Consider the following 15157-nt stretch of genomic DNA (forward strand, 5'->3'; position numbering starts at 1 on the left):
GGGGTGGGATGGGATGAGCCGGCCCTGCCCAGCCGCCATGCCTGGGCCCCAGCTGGGTGCCCGGCCGCCCTCCAGCCTCCCCCACGGCCCGGGAGAACCGGGACTCTCCTGGGGCAGACGGTGGCAGTGCCGAGCTGGTGCGGCTGTGCCGTGGAGGACACCGAGCCGGCCCTGAGGCATCGCCCCTTCCACTGCCGGCATGGCCACGGCCACGGCCCCAGCCCCACGGAGCTGCCCAAACCCCTTTTGGCCGTGGGTTCTGCTGTTTTGGGGTAGTTTTTTTTTAAATAACCTGAAAATGAGGTTTTTGTCACCCAGCCGTTCCTCCCGCTTTTCCGCCTCTGAACGCCGGCGGAGGCTCCGGCCCGAGCCGAGGTGTCGTCGCGCTGTCGCAGCTCGGCCGGGCTCGGAGATTGGGGTCTGAGCGGCAAAGATTGTCAGGGAATGACAGGTTGCCATGGCAACCGCATCGCCCGGGGATGGGGGGGACCGGGCGGGTGCCCCCCCCGCCTCCACGGCGCTGCGCACCCGGCCGCCCACACGCGGCGCCCCACCGCGGGGCGCGCCCGCCCCCTATTGGCTACCCCAAACCATCGCCACGCCCCCTAGCGACAGTCCCGCCCCTTGGAGACGACCCTACCCTCTCGCGGCCGCTCGGGAAGCGGCGGCGCCGGAGCCGCAACCGATGGGCGTGGCGGGGAGGCGTGACCGCCGAGGGGGCGGACCAATGGGAACGGCTGAGGGTGTGTCGGGCCAATGGGAAGGAGGGGGGCGTGTCCCGGTAGTGGGAAGCGGGGAGCGGGGACCGCGGCGGCGTCCGGGACGCACCGGCCGGGGGTGAGTGAGGGAGAGACGGGGGGAGCGGGGCCGGACCCCCCCATCCACCCCCCCGGGCTTTCCCTCTCCCCGGGGCGGCGGGCCCCCTCCCCGCATTGCTCCATCCCGGCATGACCGCCCCGGTGGGGTCCCCGGTCTCCCGGTCCCGGTGGGCTGGGGCAGGATGCTCGCCCAGGCCGGTCGCTGGCCCGTTGCGCAGCGGGGAGCACCGAGGCCGGGGACGCATCCCCGCGTCCCCTCTTACAGCACCGGGGCTGAGCCGGTGGCGGGGATACCCACACCCACGCGTGACGGGGACCGGGGCTACGCGGGTGATGGCGGAGGCAGATTGGGGCCACCCGGCGCGGATCGGGCGGGGAGGCGTGCGTCAGCTCCGCCGCCTCCGTACTGCCGGCCTCGGGGTGCCGGGTAGCCCCAGGAAGGGGCTGAGCGCTGGAGACCCGCTGCCCGGGGCTGCAGCCGGGAGGGTCTTGACCCCCTCAAGGGCACGGGAAGCCCGTGGGCCCCGCGTTCGCCCCTGCTGCGAGCCCAGGCGCGGTGCCCACCGTGGTCCCCAAGCCCCCCGCCGCCGGCTCCACACTTTGCTCCTGCTCAGAGGCCGCTTGCCCCGTGCCCCCCTCCCCACCCCAACCCTCCCGTGGAGCCATGTCCCGTCCCGGGGTCTCCTCCCGCCCCGTGCTGCCCATGGACACGTTTCCGTGTCCCCGGCACATCTCTCGAGGCATCCCCAAATCCTGGGCTTTTCCCTCCCGGCTCTTTTCCAGGCTGGATCATCTCGTCTTTGGGCAGCAGCACCGTGGGGGCCGCAGCAAGGGTCTGCCACCCACATGGCCCCCCTGGCTGCGGGAGAGGCTCCCCGCCCTTTCAGCTCTGCTTTTTTATAATCTTATTTTCCCCCAAGGCTGACGCTGTTGATGCTTTTCCCATGAATTTCCCTGTGCTCGGCAGGCCGGGCTGCTGACGGGGCCGTTTTGGGCACCTGCCTCCTACTGCCGGATTCCTTGGGTGCCCGGCGCGGGACCGGGTGCCTGGTGGTGTTACCAGCCCGTGTTTGGGCTCCCATGGCCTCCCGTGGGGCGGCGAGGCTGGGTGAGCCCCAGGGAGGAGGTTTGAGCCTCAGCTTCCATCAAAGGGGTCTTTGGGGGGGAGGTGGGGGACGTGAGCCCCGTCACCCCCAGCCTGGCTCCGGTGGTCCCCCCGCCTTGGTGCAGGGGCAGTGCCCACCCTGGGGCTGGGGGTGCTGGCAGGGGCCCCCCGTTATCCTGTGGGGCTGTGGGGGAGCGCAGCCCTGGGGAGGCAGCGTCAGAAGGGCCGGAGAGAGCAGCTTTTCCTGTGGGAGCCGTGCTGGCAGGCCTGGGGAAAGGGGCTTGGGGGGGTCTGGGTTTGGGGTCCCTGCTGTTGCTGACAGCCTTTAAGGCTTCCCCAGCTTGGGGCTCAGTGTGGTGCTGCCAGAGCCTTTGCAGGGGGGGAAATGGGGAAACTGAGGCACGGGGCGCTCTCTGCTCGGTGCTGATGGCTGGGAGATGCGATGGTTGTGTCCTGGCCGCTGTGCCGGGGTGCAAATCCTCCCTTTCCCGGGCAGGGGCTGGCTGCATCCCCGAGTGCCGGCGGAGCAGGAGCCGGGGCTGGCCGGGTCATGCCGTGGGCTCGTGGTGGAGCGGGCAGAGGGGCTGCTGGTCCTGCCGCTGCTCCTGCCCTGCCTGCGCCCATCACGCCCCCGGGTAGGGCTGGGCGCAGGCTCTGGCGTGCTGCCCGCCGCTGCCCAAAGCTGGGCTGCCTGACGCCCCTGAGCTGCAGGCAGGCTCCTCCCCGGCAGGTCTGTGCCGGAGCAGCGCCGGAGTCGCAGTCGTGCCGTGCCGTCGCGTCCGCGGTGCTCGGCTGGCTCCGGGACCCAGCCAGAGGCAGCGGCTGCCTGCTCCTGCCTAACCCTGCCTGTTCCCTCCCCAGCTCCGGCGCTCGGGAGGCCCCGGAGGATGGCCTCCTGCCCGTGCCTTTGAAGTTTCACGCAAGGACAACCGCTGCGGGGACACATGGCTACGGCGAGCAAGGGTGAGTCCCCGGCGTCCCCCTCCTGCCTGCCCGCACCTCACCCCCTCCCGGGCTGCCTGCCCTGACCTGGGGCCAGTCTCCAAGTTTGATGCTCCTTCCTGGCGAAGCCCCTCTGCCCGCGGCCCTACCCGGGGTTCCCTCTGCCTGCAGCCAGGGATGCTGCCCGCTCCATGCCCGGGGAGCAGCCGAGCAGGTCAGAGGCTACGGAGGACCCAGGGGGACGTCGCTGCTGTTTTTCCGCTGCAAGTTGTGAGTGAGCAGCCACTGAGGGGGCTTGCGGTGGGGTGGGGGCTCTGGTGGGGTTCTGCCTGCACCACTCAGCCGCGGTCCCCCCTCTATTGATCGGCACAACCCCCGGCACCCCCCGCCCCAGGCAAGGCTGCTGTGGGAGGCGATGGGTGCCAGGTGCTCCCAGCCTCTCCCAGACCCCGGCTGCCTCCCCAAAAGGCTCTGGCAGTGCCAGGCTCAGGGAGTCAGGTGCTTTGTGGGTGCCGGGAGGGGACCCCGAAAGGCCGCTGGCGCAAGGTGCGCTGCAGCGGCAGCGCCCGGCTCTCCGCTGTGCCGAGACAAAGACCGAAGAGGCCCTTTGTGCTGCTGCTGGGCGTGATTTCGTCTCCCTTTGTGCACCCGGGTCGTGGCTCCAGCCTCTACGGCTCCTTCCCCGCTGCCGGCAAGCGGGATGGCTCCATCCCGGGGGCTTTCCTCCTGCTGGCGGTGAAGCCCCCTCCAGCTTCCCGGCGGGATGAGGGCCAGGCGAGCGGTCCCTCGGTGGCAATGCCAAAGGACAAGCAGGTTGCCTGCTCTGGGCTGCCTTGTTCCTGGCAGCATGGGGGAGAGGGGCTGGGGGTCCCTGTGGGGAGCAGCGTGGTGGGGGAGCCTGGAGCCCCCGTGCTTCCCACTCTAGCCCCGCCTCCCTGGGGACACTGGGACCTGGACACCCTCATTTCGGGAGAGACATGGTGACTCTGAAGGTGGCACCCGCTCCCAGGACTTAAATAGCTGCTGACACGTGCAAGGCAGGCGTCCCCCGCCGTGCCCCCCCTCCCTGCTACGAGCGTGGGACGGACCCCCAAACCCACCCCCCCAGGCGCCTGGGGAGCGCGGCTCCAGACTGGGTGTCAGCACGCTGACCGTGCAGGGTCCGGCGCGTCCCAGTGACCCTCCTGCCATGACTGTAGTGGGACTCGGGGACTCGAGATAAAACAGCTCTGGGTGATTTTTCTGCCCAGCCCCTGCCTGATGGAATCTCTGCCTGTACCCCCGCCTGTGCCTCCCCGCGCTGCCGGTGGTGCGCAGGACGCACAATTGCATTTCGCCCCTAATGAGATTTCCATGCTGGCTGACTCACAGCAGGTCCTGCGTGGGTGGGTGCCCCTGCCCTACGCGCCCGGGGCTGCGGAGGTGCCACCATCACCACCCGGGCTCTGCCCGGGGCCCTCGGGGCTGTCCCCTCCTGCCAGGGCGAGGACCGTCCCTGTCGGCCCCTCCTGCAGCCTCTCAAGGTCAGCGGGGTGCGTGCCGGCGGGTGACCCGGTTCCCGGGACAGCCGCTTCCCGGGACAGCTGCCCGCGGTGCCCAGCATCCACCCCCGGCTGCCGCCTTCACCTTCCTCCGACCTCCCTCTCTCCAGAGGGTCTTCACACACCGTGCCGGGGGGCTAGCCGAGCGCCGCGGCGGCTCGGTGCCCTCTGGAGACGCTCGTCCCCGGGGGCCGCCTGGCTTCCCGGGCTCCGTGCCGGGCATCGGCTGCACTGCCTCCAAGCGCCGCGTGACGAAGACGCATGTTTGGGATTTTCCCTGCCGGTCTCCTGGCAGTCATCAGGGCTTGGCTCCTCCGAGCCCGGTGCTGGCATCGGGATGCCCGGTGGCAACCACGGGCTGGGACCTTGCTCGTTGCCGCAGCTCCCAGCCGGCGTACGGGATCCACGCGGGTCCCTGGGCTCGTCCTGCCCTGTGGCACCCCTAAAGGCTCTGTGGGGCAGAGGGTGGCTGTGCCCCGTCACGGGGGGCTGGGACCTGCCTGCGTTTCGGCAGGGAGGGTCCCATCTCTGTCTGCTTCCCCACCGCAGCCACGTGCAGCCGCGTCGCTCTGCAAGCGGCCGAGTCTCTTGTTTTCCCTTGCGTGCAGGGAAGGGATTTCTGCCGAGCTGTTCCGGCTGAACAATGCCGAGTTATTAAATCTCCGGCGTTTCCAGCCGGCTGAGGCACAAAGAGCCTTTTCTTTAAGGAGGCGGCAATCTGCTCCCGGCCGCTGCCAGATGGATGCGATAGGCGGCCGGACCAGGGGGTTTCTTGGAGTGTACCAGGGAGGAGGAGGAAGAGGAGAGGCTGTTTTTTCTTGGAAGCTTGCAGAGAACATATTGCAAAGGTGCAAGCAAAAGGGCACGTGGTTTTTGTGCCTCTGCGTGGGCTCCTGCCGGCTGTGGGGACCTCGGTGTCCCCAGGCAGGTGCCTGTCCTTGCAGGGCTGTTGCATTTTTGGGTTTCCCTGGGGGGTTTGCTCCCCAACATGCTGACCAGCTTTGCAGCCCCGGAGAGCCCTGCCCAGCATCCTGAGATGCGTGGGAGCCCTTCCCCGGGGAAGCTGATCTTCCCCACCGTCCTTGTCCCACCCGTGTCCCCCTCCCAGCACAGCCCGTGTCTCCGCTCGTCCTGCTCCTCTGCCCCAAGAAAATCACGGGAGCGAGCAAATGCTGCCGAGCTCAGGGGACAGACGGGACCCTCGCAGCCTGTGACATCGGCTGGTGGCAGGTCCATGCGCTCCCCGCCGCTTGGAGGGCGAGTTCTCTGTGGCCACTGGTCACCAGTGTCCATGTGCCCCAGCCCGTGGCGTGGGGTGCTTCTGAAATGAGAAGGGGGGGAAACTGGGGAAGCCCCTCTGTGTCCAACGATTCTCTGGCCTTGGTCCGTCCCTGGGGTCTGTGGGGGGACACGGAGCTGGGGATGGAGGGGGTGCGTTCCAGGTGGGCAGGGAGTGACGCCCGGGCTCTGTCCTCTCCTCCCTGCGCAGGCAGCAAGGCGAAGGGGGGGGGCGTGCGCTTCGCCCCCAGCCAGCCCGCCGAGGGGGCCCACGGCCACGTGCACTTTGACGAGAAGCTCCACGACTCGGTGGTGATGGTGACGCAGGAGAAGGACGGCAGCTTCCTCGTCAAGGTGGGAGCCGGGACCTGGGGATGAGGCGGATACCAGTGCCACCCTGGCCTGTCCCTGCACCCGGCAGCGAGGCGGGGTCCATCCTGGGGGCTCTGTGGGGTGGGGGACCCCCCAGTGCTGCCCGTTGTAGCCTCCGGAGCTGTGGGGCTCCTGCTGCCCGTGGCTTCTGCTCCCGCGGCTCTGCCCGCTCCAGGGAGGTTTCCATTGCTGCCCCTCTGGACGTTGCTCTGTCTCCGTTACAGCTGTCAGATTTGGGGGTGTTTCTGGCCCCGCTAGCTCCCTGGCGTACCCGGGGGGCCTGGGAGCACCCCGAGAACCTGGGTCCTTCCCCGCTGGCAGCTGTGATGCTCCTGAGGGCACAGGTATAAACATGGGTGCTTTGCTCCGGATTCACCCATTTAGCACCCGATTCCTGCGGCTGCATCCAGCCTCTGCCAGCGACGGGGGCAGGTTTGGGGCTGATCTGGGCAGCGATTGCGGGGCCAGATCCGACAGGCTGGGGTGGGACGCAGGCCCCCTCTGGAAATGAGGGTCTGGGGGGGTCACGAGCGGCGGAGCCCAGTCCTGGCAGGGCGGGCTGGGGGACCCGCTGGCCCTGCTGTGCCCTGGGCAGGGGAGGGGGACGTGGCACTGTCTCCTCTGCGCCCTTTTTGGGGGCTGAGCTGGGTCTCGCCCTGCGCGCCAGCGATGCCGTGGCTTCTCCTCGCTCCCCTCCAGCCACGTGCCTGTGGCCGTGGGAGGGTGTTAGCGTGGGTTCAGGTTTGACTGTGGCTCCCAAACCATGCCGGGGGACGGTGATGGCAGTGGGGACAGCGAGTCATCTTTAATGACACCTTATGCTTCATCCCGGCAGGTTTGCAGAGCCGAGCACGCGCTGCCTGCCCCGTCCCGCGGCTCCTCACCCCACGCAGCAGGGCTGAGAGCCGGGAGCGGAGGCTTTGGTGCCGGCGCGCTGTGGGCTTTGGTGGCAGCGGGGTCTGGGTGCGAGATGGGCACGTTGGCAGGGACTCGGAGGTGCAGGTCACCGGTCCTCTGCCTGGAGCCGCTTTATTGCGGCCGCTTCACCTGGCGCGAAGCCGGCCCCTCCGTCCCAGCCTCTCCTTTGGAGACCCTTTTCTCCCAAGAAATAAACCCCTCGGAGAGCATCGGGGTTGCTCTGGCGTTGCGTGCAGCAGAGCAATCTGAAGCTCGCTTTCAGCTCTGAGTCAGTTATTTGTATCGGGCGGATGATGGGTTAGCGCCCTAAAAACGGCACTGAATTGCTTAGCAATTGCCGATCTGTGGGTGGTTGTTATTATTTTTCCCACCTGTGCCGTGCAGCGTGCCACGGGCGCCCCGGCACTGCACGTGCCTCTCTGGGGAGGGGGGGCAGCTGCCTGCTGCCCTTGGCGCTGCCAGCCCTGACGGCAGAGCAGGACCGGCTCGGCGCTGGCAGCCGCCCGCGCCCAGCTCAGCGTGCCGGTGCCGCGTGGGTCTGTGCCGGGGCTGTGTTTAACCGCGCAGCTCTTCCTTCTGGACAGGTTTGGGGTGCACCCCGCACCCCGCCATGCTTATCAGAGGCAGGAGGAGACCCTCATCCTCTCCCCCACGGAGAAAAGGCTCTTTAGGGCCGATCACCACATGTCTTTCCATGGCTTTAAAATCCCCAAAGCTGCACATCGCTGTTTCTGTTGGTTTCCGTGTTGCAGTGATGCCTCGGAGCTGCTCGTGGACAGGAACGTGCAAGCATATGGTGTGCATTTTATATCTGTGTGTGTATGGATAGATGTGTGTGTGTATTATATATGTGTATATATCTGTATTTACGTGGTGGTTGAGGTACAGCTTGGGGCAGGCTGCACACGTGTGCATGGAAGACCGAGGGTGCCCGGCTGAGTTGTGCCCGTGGCAGGGCTTGCCGGTGCTGCCGGCGGGGTTTGCGGCAGTCGGCGAGCAGCGGGTACCCTGCGTCCCCGGGAGGGGATCGCCCTCTTGGAGGGCTGGGTCCTGGCTGTGCTCTGGGCTCTGCCGCAGGGAGGGTTTGCAGGCGCGTCCGGAGCTTTGCAGCAGGCGGGGAGCCCCCCGTTCCCTTCCCCAAATGGCTTTTTCCGAGCGTGCTGGAGATGGACCCTGCTCCAGAGGCGGCCGGCTCCAAAAGGGCTCTGGTTTTCATCAGGGCAGCGGATAAATGATGTTTGAAGGTGTGCTCTTGGAAACGTCTTGGCTTTTAGAGACCAGAAACGGCAGCTGAACGCGTTCAGCTTAGACTGGGAAAATTGGTCTCTGCTCCCACAGCACCGAAGGTGGTTGTTCCCAGGGCTTTGCCCAGAACTGGTTATTTTTGCTGCTTGTCTTGTGCAGCCAAAATAGACGTGTTTGTGACGTTTTCCCAATTGTTTAGGAAACAGCCTCCCACGGCTACTGCCCCCCACCCTCCCATAGGCTCTTGGGTCCCCGATGCCTGGTGGGTCCCTGTCACCGGGGTGGGACATGGAGGGGGATGGGATGAGATGATGGCAGCGTGGGATCACCTCTCGCCATGGCTCGGCGCCCGCCCGAGGCATGGTGTGACCCCCGCCGTGTCCCCCCCTGCCTTGCAGGTGGGATTCCTGAAGATCCTCCACAAGTATGAGATCACGTTCCTCCTGCCCCTGGTGCAGAGGCTGGGGAAGGACATCTGTGCCGTTCCCCTCCCCAACCTCAACCTCCGAGTCATCGGCATCACCTCGCTGCCGGAAGGTAAGGTCCCCCCCCTTTGTCCCCCCCCTTTGTCCCCCCCCTTTGTCCCCCCCCTTTGTCCCCCCCGTACCTGCTGCGCTGGGTCCCGGATCCTGCCCTTGCTTCGACGCAGCCGGCGAGGGGTGAGCAGCGAGGGGGGCACTGCCCGGGCCGGGGGGGCTGCCAGACCCAGACGTACTCCGAAGTGCCCGTGGGGGTGGCAGGGGTGTCTGGCTCACGCTGGAGCCCTGTGGGGAGCATAAACCAAGTGCTCCCGTGGGGTGGGGGGCAGCTGGCAGCCCCCTGGTCCTGGGTGCACCCATGGCCGTCCGGGTTGAGCCCTTGCCAGGCGTGGGGGGTGATTCCTCTCGCCTGGGGAGCCCGGAGCCCCCCGGGAGCCGGCAGGGACGGCTTTTATTGCCGGGGTGTCTCCTGCCTCGTGGGAACTGAGTGTCCTCCAAAGCGCTTTCCAAACCCCAAGCCTCATCCTTCCCCTGAGCATGGGGCTGATCGGGCTGTATTCGACCCGCGGGGCTTTGGGCACAAGTCCCGCTGCAGCCGCTAGCGATGAGGGTGGCATTTGGTCCTGGCACTGCCCAGGGTGGCTGGGTCGGGCCGCGTCGCGGTGCCCGTCCCTGCAGCGCTGCATCGGAGAGCTTTACCCCATGGAGAAGGAATCTGTGTTTCCACTGCATCTGCCGGGAGACGCCCGACCCCGACCCGCGTGCTTGGAGAGCGGCTTTTGTGGCATTTTAATCCAGGAACCTGCTGAACAGAGTCCAGACGTGCTGGTATTTTTAGCACTTGCTCTGTCTGTTCTTTGCCTGCGCCGAGGGTCTGCCTAAAGAAGAGGCTGGAGCCGAGGGGGGGTCGCCTCTCTGTCTGTCTCCAGGCTTCTTGCTAATTCTCTTGTCGTAGAGGAAAGGAGAAAATGTCCTGCAACGTAAGCACTTGACGTGGGTCTGTGCAGGGCACTATCTGGGCTTTGCTTTGTGCCGTGTCTGCGGCAGCTCAGCCCCAGCCGAGCCTGTGCTGGGGGCCAGGCATGTGGCAGCCCCCCGGGATCGTGGCTGCAGGGCTGGGGGTCCCGCTGGCTGCTCTGCCCTTCCTTCCTCCCCGTCCTTCCCCATCCCCTTCCCAGCTCCCCCAGCCCTCAGTCCTGCTCAGTCTGTCCTATCCCCGCCGGCAGCGTGGGTTCGGTCGCAGCCCGCAGCCGCCCCACGGCTGTTGCTCCGTCCCCTGCAGACCCGTGTCTCTCCATAACTTATCGTCTGCAGTGGGGAGGTTAAATGCCCTTTTATCCCAAGCGTGTGTCAATCAGCTGCTGTTTCGTCTGGGTTCAGATCCGTCTGGGAGGCGGGAGGTGAAGAGCGGCCGGGGGTTTGTGGAGCAGAGCCCACAGGCCGGTGGGGACGGGGACAAGGACAGGGACAGGGTCTGCTCCGAGAGGCACCAGGCTCATGCACCAGCCCGGCTCTGGTCTGGGGTCTGTTTGCCACCGGCACGTCCGTGGGAGAAGGGAGCAGAGCCGTGCACGGTGGCCCTGGCACGGCAGCTGGGGCAGCCGAGCATCACCCTGCGCTTGGTGGCAGCCGTCTTGGGGACATGGGATCCGCTCTGAGGACACAGCGGGCTGCAAAGCGCCTTGGGGCCACCTCGGCTGGTCCCGTGCCAGCAGCTCTGGTTGACAAGCAGCTGGTGGATGCTCTTTCCCGCATCCCTGTCCCTTCCAGCTCCCTGGGGCTGCAGCTCGCCGCCTCTCCCCGTGCCGCCTCCCGGCAGCCGAGGGTGCGGGAGCGGGGCTGTGGCTGGCAGGGCTGGGCTCTTCCCGCGCTGCCGCTGGCCCCGGCCCAGCAAAGCACTTAAGCGTTGTTTGCTTGAAGCTTCCCACCTCGGGCTGGCATGCCTGGCCAGGGCTCGGGGCCAGGGCTCCCAAGGCTTTGGGGAAAGGAGCCCTTCGGGGACCCCGAGCAGCTCCGGTGGGACCCGGAGGAGTCCGGTGCCTTGCAGCGGTTCAGTGACGTCTGTCCCCGGGGTCCTGGTGACAGCCGGGGCTCCCCTCGGGGCTCTGCTTCCCGCACCCTCGGCTGCGGGCAGGGATGGGGCTTGCCCAGTTTGTCCAGCCATGGGGCAAATCCAGTCCCTGCGCTGCCGGCAGTCCCGGGCAGAGCGCGGTGCCTGGCTCCCGGCTGCGGTGACGGCGAGCGGGGCTGTGATCTGAGGGCACCCTGGCACGGACACAGAGACAAAGCGGCCCCGGGTGAGCGTGGGCTGGAGATAAGGGGGCTCCCGGCGCTCGGGAGGAGGAGGTTTTGCCACCGCTTTCTCCCTCCTGCCTCCAGGTACGACCTGGCACGGGGAGATTCACCGTGCCCGGTGGTGGTTTGCGCTCTCCTCCATCCGCCTGCGCTCCCTGTGTGCGGCCGGTGTTTGCGAGCCCCGGGGCTGAGCCTCGCGGAGCCGACAGCCGTGTGCGCTCGGAGCCTGGATGGTGCTCCGTGCGTTTTTATTTCTTTTCTTCGTGCCGTTGCAGCATCCCCCGGTGCCAGCCATGTCGGGCTGAGCCCGGTGAGCTCTGCGGGGCTGCCTGGCTGCGTGCTCACAGCTTGCGCCCCCTCCGCCGGGGTTTGACTAATGCCTTGCTGCAGCTGATTTCATTTTCTGCCTCCTTTAGTTTTACATTCTGCTTTTTCCCTCCGGATCAAAAGCAACTGCCTCCTTCAGCCCTGCCAGCTGGGGGGGCACGGGGCCAGGGTCAGCCTTCACCCCCTCCGAGCTGGGGGCTCCAAGGGCTGTTTCCATGTTCCCTCTGCTCTGCAAGGAGGAAGACCTGGCAATTTTGGCAGGGGCGTGCCCGGCTGGTGGGAGATCACCGTGTTTGCCTGGCCGGGACGGGGTGCAGGCAGGGCGGGGTGCAGGCAGGGCGGGGTGCAGGCAGGGCAGGGTGCAGGCAGGACGGTTTGTTGTGTCTGTGGGGTCCCGTGTGCTGGGGCCGTGCGTGGGGCTGGAGGGTCGGGGTTTGGGCTGGATGGGTGGGAGGTGGGACCCCCACCCTGGGCTGCAACGAGGGGTGCAGAGCAGCCGTGCCCTGGTGTCCTGCTCTGCTGCTCGCTCCCTGTGGGGCTGTGCAAAGCCCCCGTGGCCTGGGGCAGGGTGGTGGGGACAAGCGGGTCTCAGAGGAGCCATCGGCTCAGGGGGATGCTCAGCACCGGCGCTGGGAAGAGCGGCGTCCCGCATCCCCCGACACCTTGCCCGCATCTCTGCGGAGCTTTATGCGCTTCACCACGGCTCAGCATCCTTGTCTCTGTCTCACAGGTGGGGAAACTGAGGCACAGGGTGGGGAGGGAGCCCAGCAAGACTTGTGCTGTGTTGCTCAGCACCTCGGTGGTGGGGACGGGACTAAATCAGCTCTGCTGCCTCGGGGTGCCTGCGGTGAGGAGGGGCTCCCGGGGTGGGGTGGGAAAGGTGCAGGCAGGGTAGGAAAGGTGCAGGCAGGGTAGGAAAGGTGCAGGCAGGGTAGGAAAGGTGCAGGCAGCTCTCGCAGCCGGAGCGCAGCTCCCAGGGTGTCTCTGTCCCCAGGCTACAGCGTGAAGTGCGAGTACACGGCGCACAAGGAGGGGGTCCTGAAGGAGGAGATGGTCCTGGCCAGCGAGGCCGGTGAAGGCGCCTGTGTGAAGGTCGTGGTCCAAGCCCGTGTCATGGGTAAGGGTCTGCCGGCGGGCAGCGGTACGGGGGCCTCGCGAGGTTCCTTGGGTTTCGGAGCAGTGATTCCTTCCCGGCACGGCCGGTAACAGGGAGACCCGCTGCTTTCTGGGAGCCAGGGCTGCCGGTGAGCGTGGTTGAGCCCCATGTGGACCCTGCTCCCTCCTCCCCAGCACATCTCCCTCCTCCGGCTCTCCCAGTTCAGCCCTGCAGACGTTCCCCACCTGGTGGACATTTCTGTGAAATTGTCTAAACCGGATGACTTTCACCCCGAAAATCCCCGGCCCCGGGGGACGAGGCTGCGGGGCCTCCCCGGTGAAGGGGCGCATGGAGCGGGGTGGGTCGGGGGCACCCCCTGCCCCCCTTCTCACCCCAAGCCCCCTAGGGTCCCCCTCTCCTCCAGCCACGGCTCCTTGTTAGGCAGCACAGCAGTCTTTAATTTTAATATTTTTTTTTCCCCTCCCCCACCTTGCTGCCTAATTTGGGTTTGTTAATTAGAGCAGCGTTTCGTAGCTCGGCTTCCTCTGCTTCATGTGACACGGCGCCTGCTTTCACCGGCATCTTCCATGCGGCCGGCCCCAGGGTCCCAGTGCCTGGTGGGGCTGGCGGTTCGCTCCCCGGCATCCCCCCGCTCTCTCATTGCGTCCCCACCCCGTGTCCCAGCCCGGTCCCCAGCGCCCCATGCACTGCAGCACCCGAGCCTTGGCGCGCCGGGGGCTGAGCACTGTCCCCGTGCAGCCACCGCAGCGGTGACCTGGGGACAGGGTGCCACATCCCTGCATCTCCCAGCCCCTTGCGTGGGGACCACAGGGGGGAGGACAAGCACCTGTGAGCCTGAAAACTCCCCAAAAGGGCTCTCAAAAAGCTGAAGCAAGGCCCCCCGGGCCAGCCTGAGGCCGTATGTGGCTACACCGAGGCTCTGTCCCCGTCTCCACTGTCCCCTCCTGTCCTGCAGACCGGCACCACGGCACGCCGATGCTCCTGGACGGGGTGCGCTGCATCGGCGCGGAGCTGGAGTACGACTCGGAGCAGAGCGACTGGCACGGCTTCGACTAGCCCCCCCCGCCCCCCACCGCAGCCTGCGCGGCTCCCAAGGACGAAGCTCAAAATTAAAAACGAAGAAACCAACCCAAACCCCCCCGGCCCCGGGGGCTGTGGCTCTGCGGCCGCCACGGAGCTGGGGGTGAGCTGCTGCCGCCCCCTCCCCAGCCACTCTCGCCACCGCTGCCATGTACGGAGCGCACCCACCTCCCCGCTGTGGGGTTGGGTGGTCCCCAAAGTGCAGGAGGGGTTTCCCAAATGCCGGAGCATCTCTGCCTGGAGCCTCGGGCAGGGATCCCGCTCGCTGCCTCCAGCTGCTGCTGCTTTCCCCTCGCTTTTCTCCCCCGTCCTCCCCGGGAGAGGTGGCATTTGGGGATGGCGGAGCCCCCCGGGCTGAAATTTTACCTCCTGGGGTTTGGAGCTGAGCTGGGCCCTGGGCCAGGGCAGGATCCAGCAGCGGGAGGGAGGGTGGGAAGCCGGGTCCCCGGGGGCTCCGGGGCTGGTGCCGGTGTCCCTCTGGCCATGCCCATCCACCTCCTCACGTCGCAGCCATCCCCTTAGTCTCCTTCCCTTTTTCCTTTTTTATTTTTCCCCCTTCCTTTTTTCCCGGTAAGACCCATGGTACAAGGACCAGGAGAAGTGGCTCAGTTTCGAAAGCAACAGGAGGCTTTATGTGCCTATATATATATATAAATATATAGATATATATATATATACACGTCTGTGTGTATGTGTGGGGTTTTTTAGGTACAAAAATCTATAGAGGTAAATAATAAACTTCAGCTGAGAAGGGGCTGGAGCTCAGTTTGCCCCCATTAAACCCCCCAGGAGCGTTGTAGCTGGTGGCTGCAACCTGATTAAAACCCACAGAGGGGAGTCGGGGGGGGCAGGGGACACCCCGGGGGGACAGGGGGGCGGCCAGCCCTTCTTGCAGCGCTGTGCTGTCTCAGAGGGCCGGCACGGGGGGGTCACGTCCGTGTCCATTTATTTGCGCACCCCAGGGTGCGGGGGCTGCACGAGCCCGTCCCTGCGGACACGGCTGGGCCCTTCGGGGAGAGGGGCCCTGAATGGGGTGAGGGGCTTCGTGCTGCAAACTGCCTCCCGTTGAAAGGGGTCCAGGAGCAGGTGAGGGTGGGCTGCTGTCCCCCTCCTCCTGTGCCACTGTCCCCGTCCTCGCCGGGCCGCCATGGCCACGTCGAGCTCTGCCGCTCGGGGGACGCCAGCTGCGAGGGCGACGTGCGATATATGGAAAAATTAGAAATGTGGGTTTGCGGAAAGCGTCTGCACTGGTATTCTCGGGAGCTGGGGGTGCTGCGGGCTCCGGCGGTGGCATTGCCCCTACTCGGGGGGCAGACTGAGCCCCCAGCCCCTGCTCGGCCGGGCAGCACTGCGGGGGGGGCAGCCCCCCTTTCTGACTGTCGGACCCCGACCCGTTTCTGTGGGGGATGCGGCCCCGGTGCAGCGCTGCCCGGCAGCACGTGGGGAGCATCTTTGGGGTGACCCATGAGAAGGGGGGGCCACCAGCATGGTTCCAGCGGGGTCCGGCGGCAGCCTCGCAGCGGTGAGCTGCTTGTTCCCTCTGCCCGGCTCCTCGTGCCCATGGGGGTCCCGTGGGGCCGGAGCCCAAAGCGGGTGCTGGTGGGGGTCCGGAGCGGGCGGCAGGTTCCTGGGGTCCCCAT

At 66.8% G+C, this 15157-nt stretch overlaps 1 protein-coding gene across 3 annotated transcripts; it reads left to right on the top strand.

Annotated features, from left to right (window-relative positions):
- Positions 1 to 773: 773 nt before the first annotated feature.
- ADISSP (adipose secreted signaling protein) lies at positions 774 to 14192 on the top strand. Of its 3 annotated transcripts, XM_075148315.1 has the most exons (6): positions 774 to 837; positions 2785 to 2886; positions 5896 to 6038; positions 8618 to 8756; positions 12315 to 12437; positions 13393 to 14192. In XM_075148315.1, exons 2-6 carry the CDS (start codon positions 2868 to 2870, stop codon positions 13491 to 13493), a joined length of 525 nt encoding a protein of 174 aa, XP_075004416.1. In that variant the 5' UTR covers positions 774 to 837; positions 2785 to 2867; the 3' UTR covers positions 13494 to 14192. The 3 variants fall into 3 exon arrangements, with proteins under 3 accessions (XP_075004416.1, XP_075004414.1, XP_075004415.1); XM_075148313.1 differs by lacking the exons at positions 774 to 837; positions 2785 to 2886 and adding an exon at positions 2897 to 3135; XM_075148314.1 differs by lacking the exons at positions 774 to 837; positions 2785 to 2886 and adding an exon at positions 2897 to 3079.
- The last annotated feature ends 965 nt before the right edge of the window (positions 14193 to 15157 follow it).

Source organism: Calonectris borealis, chromosome 4 (assembly GCF_964195595.1).
Source record: "Calonectris borealis chromosome 4, bCalBor7.hap1.2, whole genome shotgun sequence".
In the NCBI taxonomy this organism is placed as follows: Eukaryota; Metazoa; Chordata; class Aves; order Procellariiformes; family Procellariidae; genus Calonectris; species Calonectris borealis.

Excerpts from the sequence above, each read along its gene's own strand:
- ADISSP (XM_075148313.1), top strand. The coding sequence starts at position 3,057 with ATGCCCGGGGAGCAGCCGAGCAGGTCAGAGGCTACGGAGGACCCAGGG. Across the intron at positions 6,039-8,617 it reads ACGGCAGCTTCCTCGTCAAG|GTGGGATTCCTGAAGATCCT; the intron begins GTGGGAGCCGGG and ends CCTGCCTTGCAG. Across the intron at positions 8,757-12,314 it reads CATCACCTCGCTGCCGGAAG|GCTACAGCGTGAAGTGCGAG; the intron begins GTAAGGTCCCCC and ends CTCTGTCCCCAG.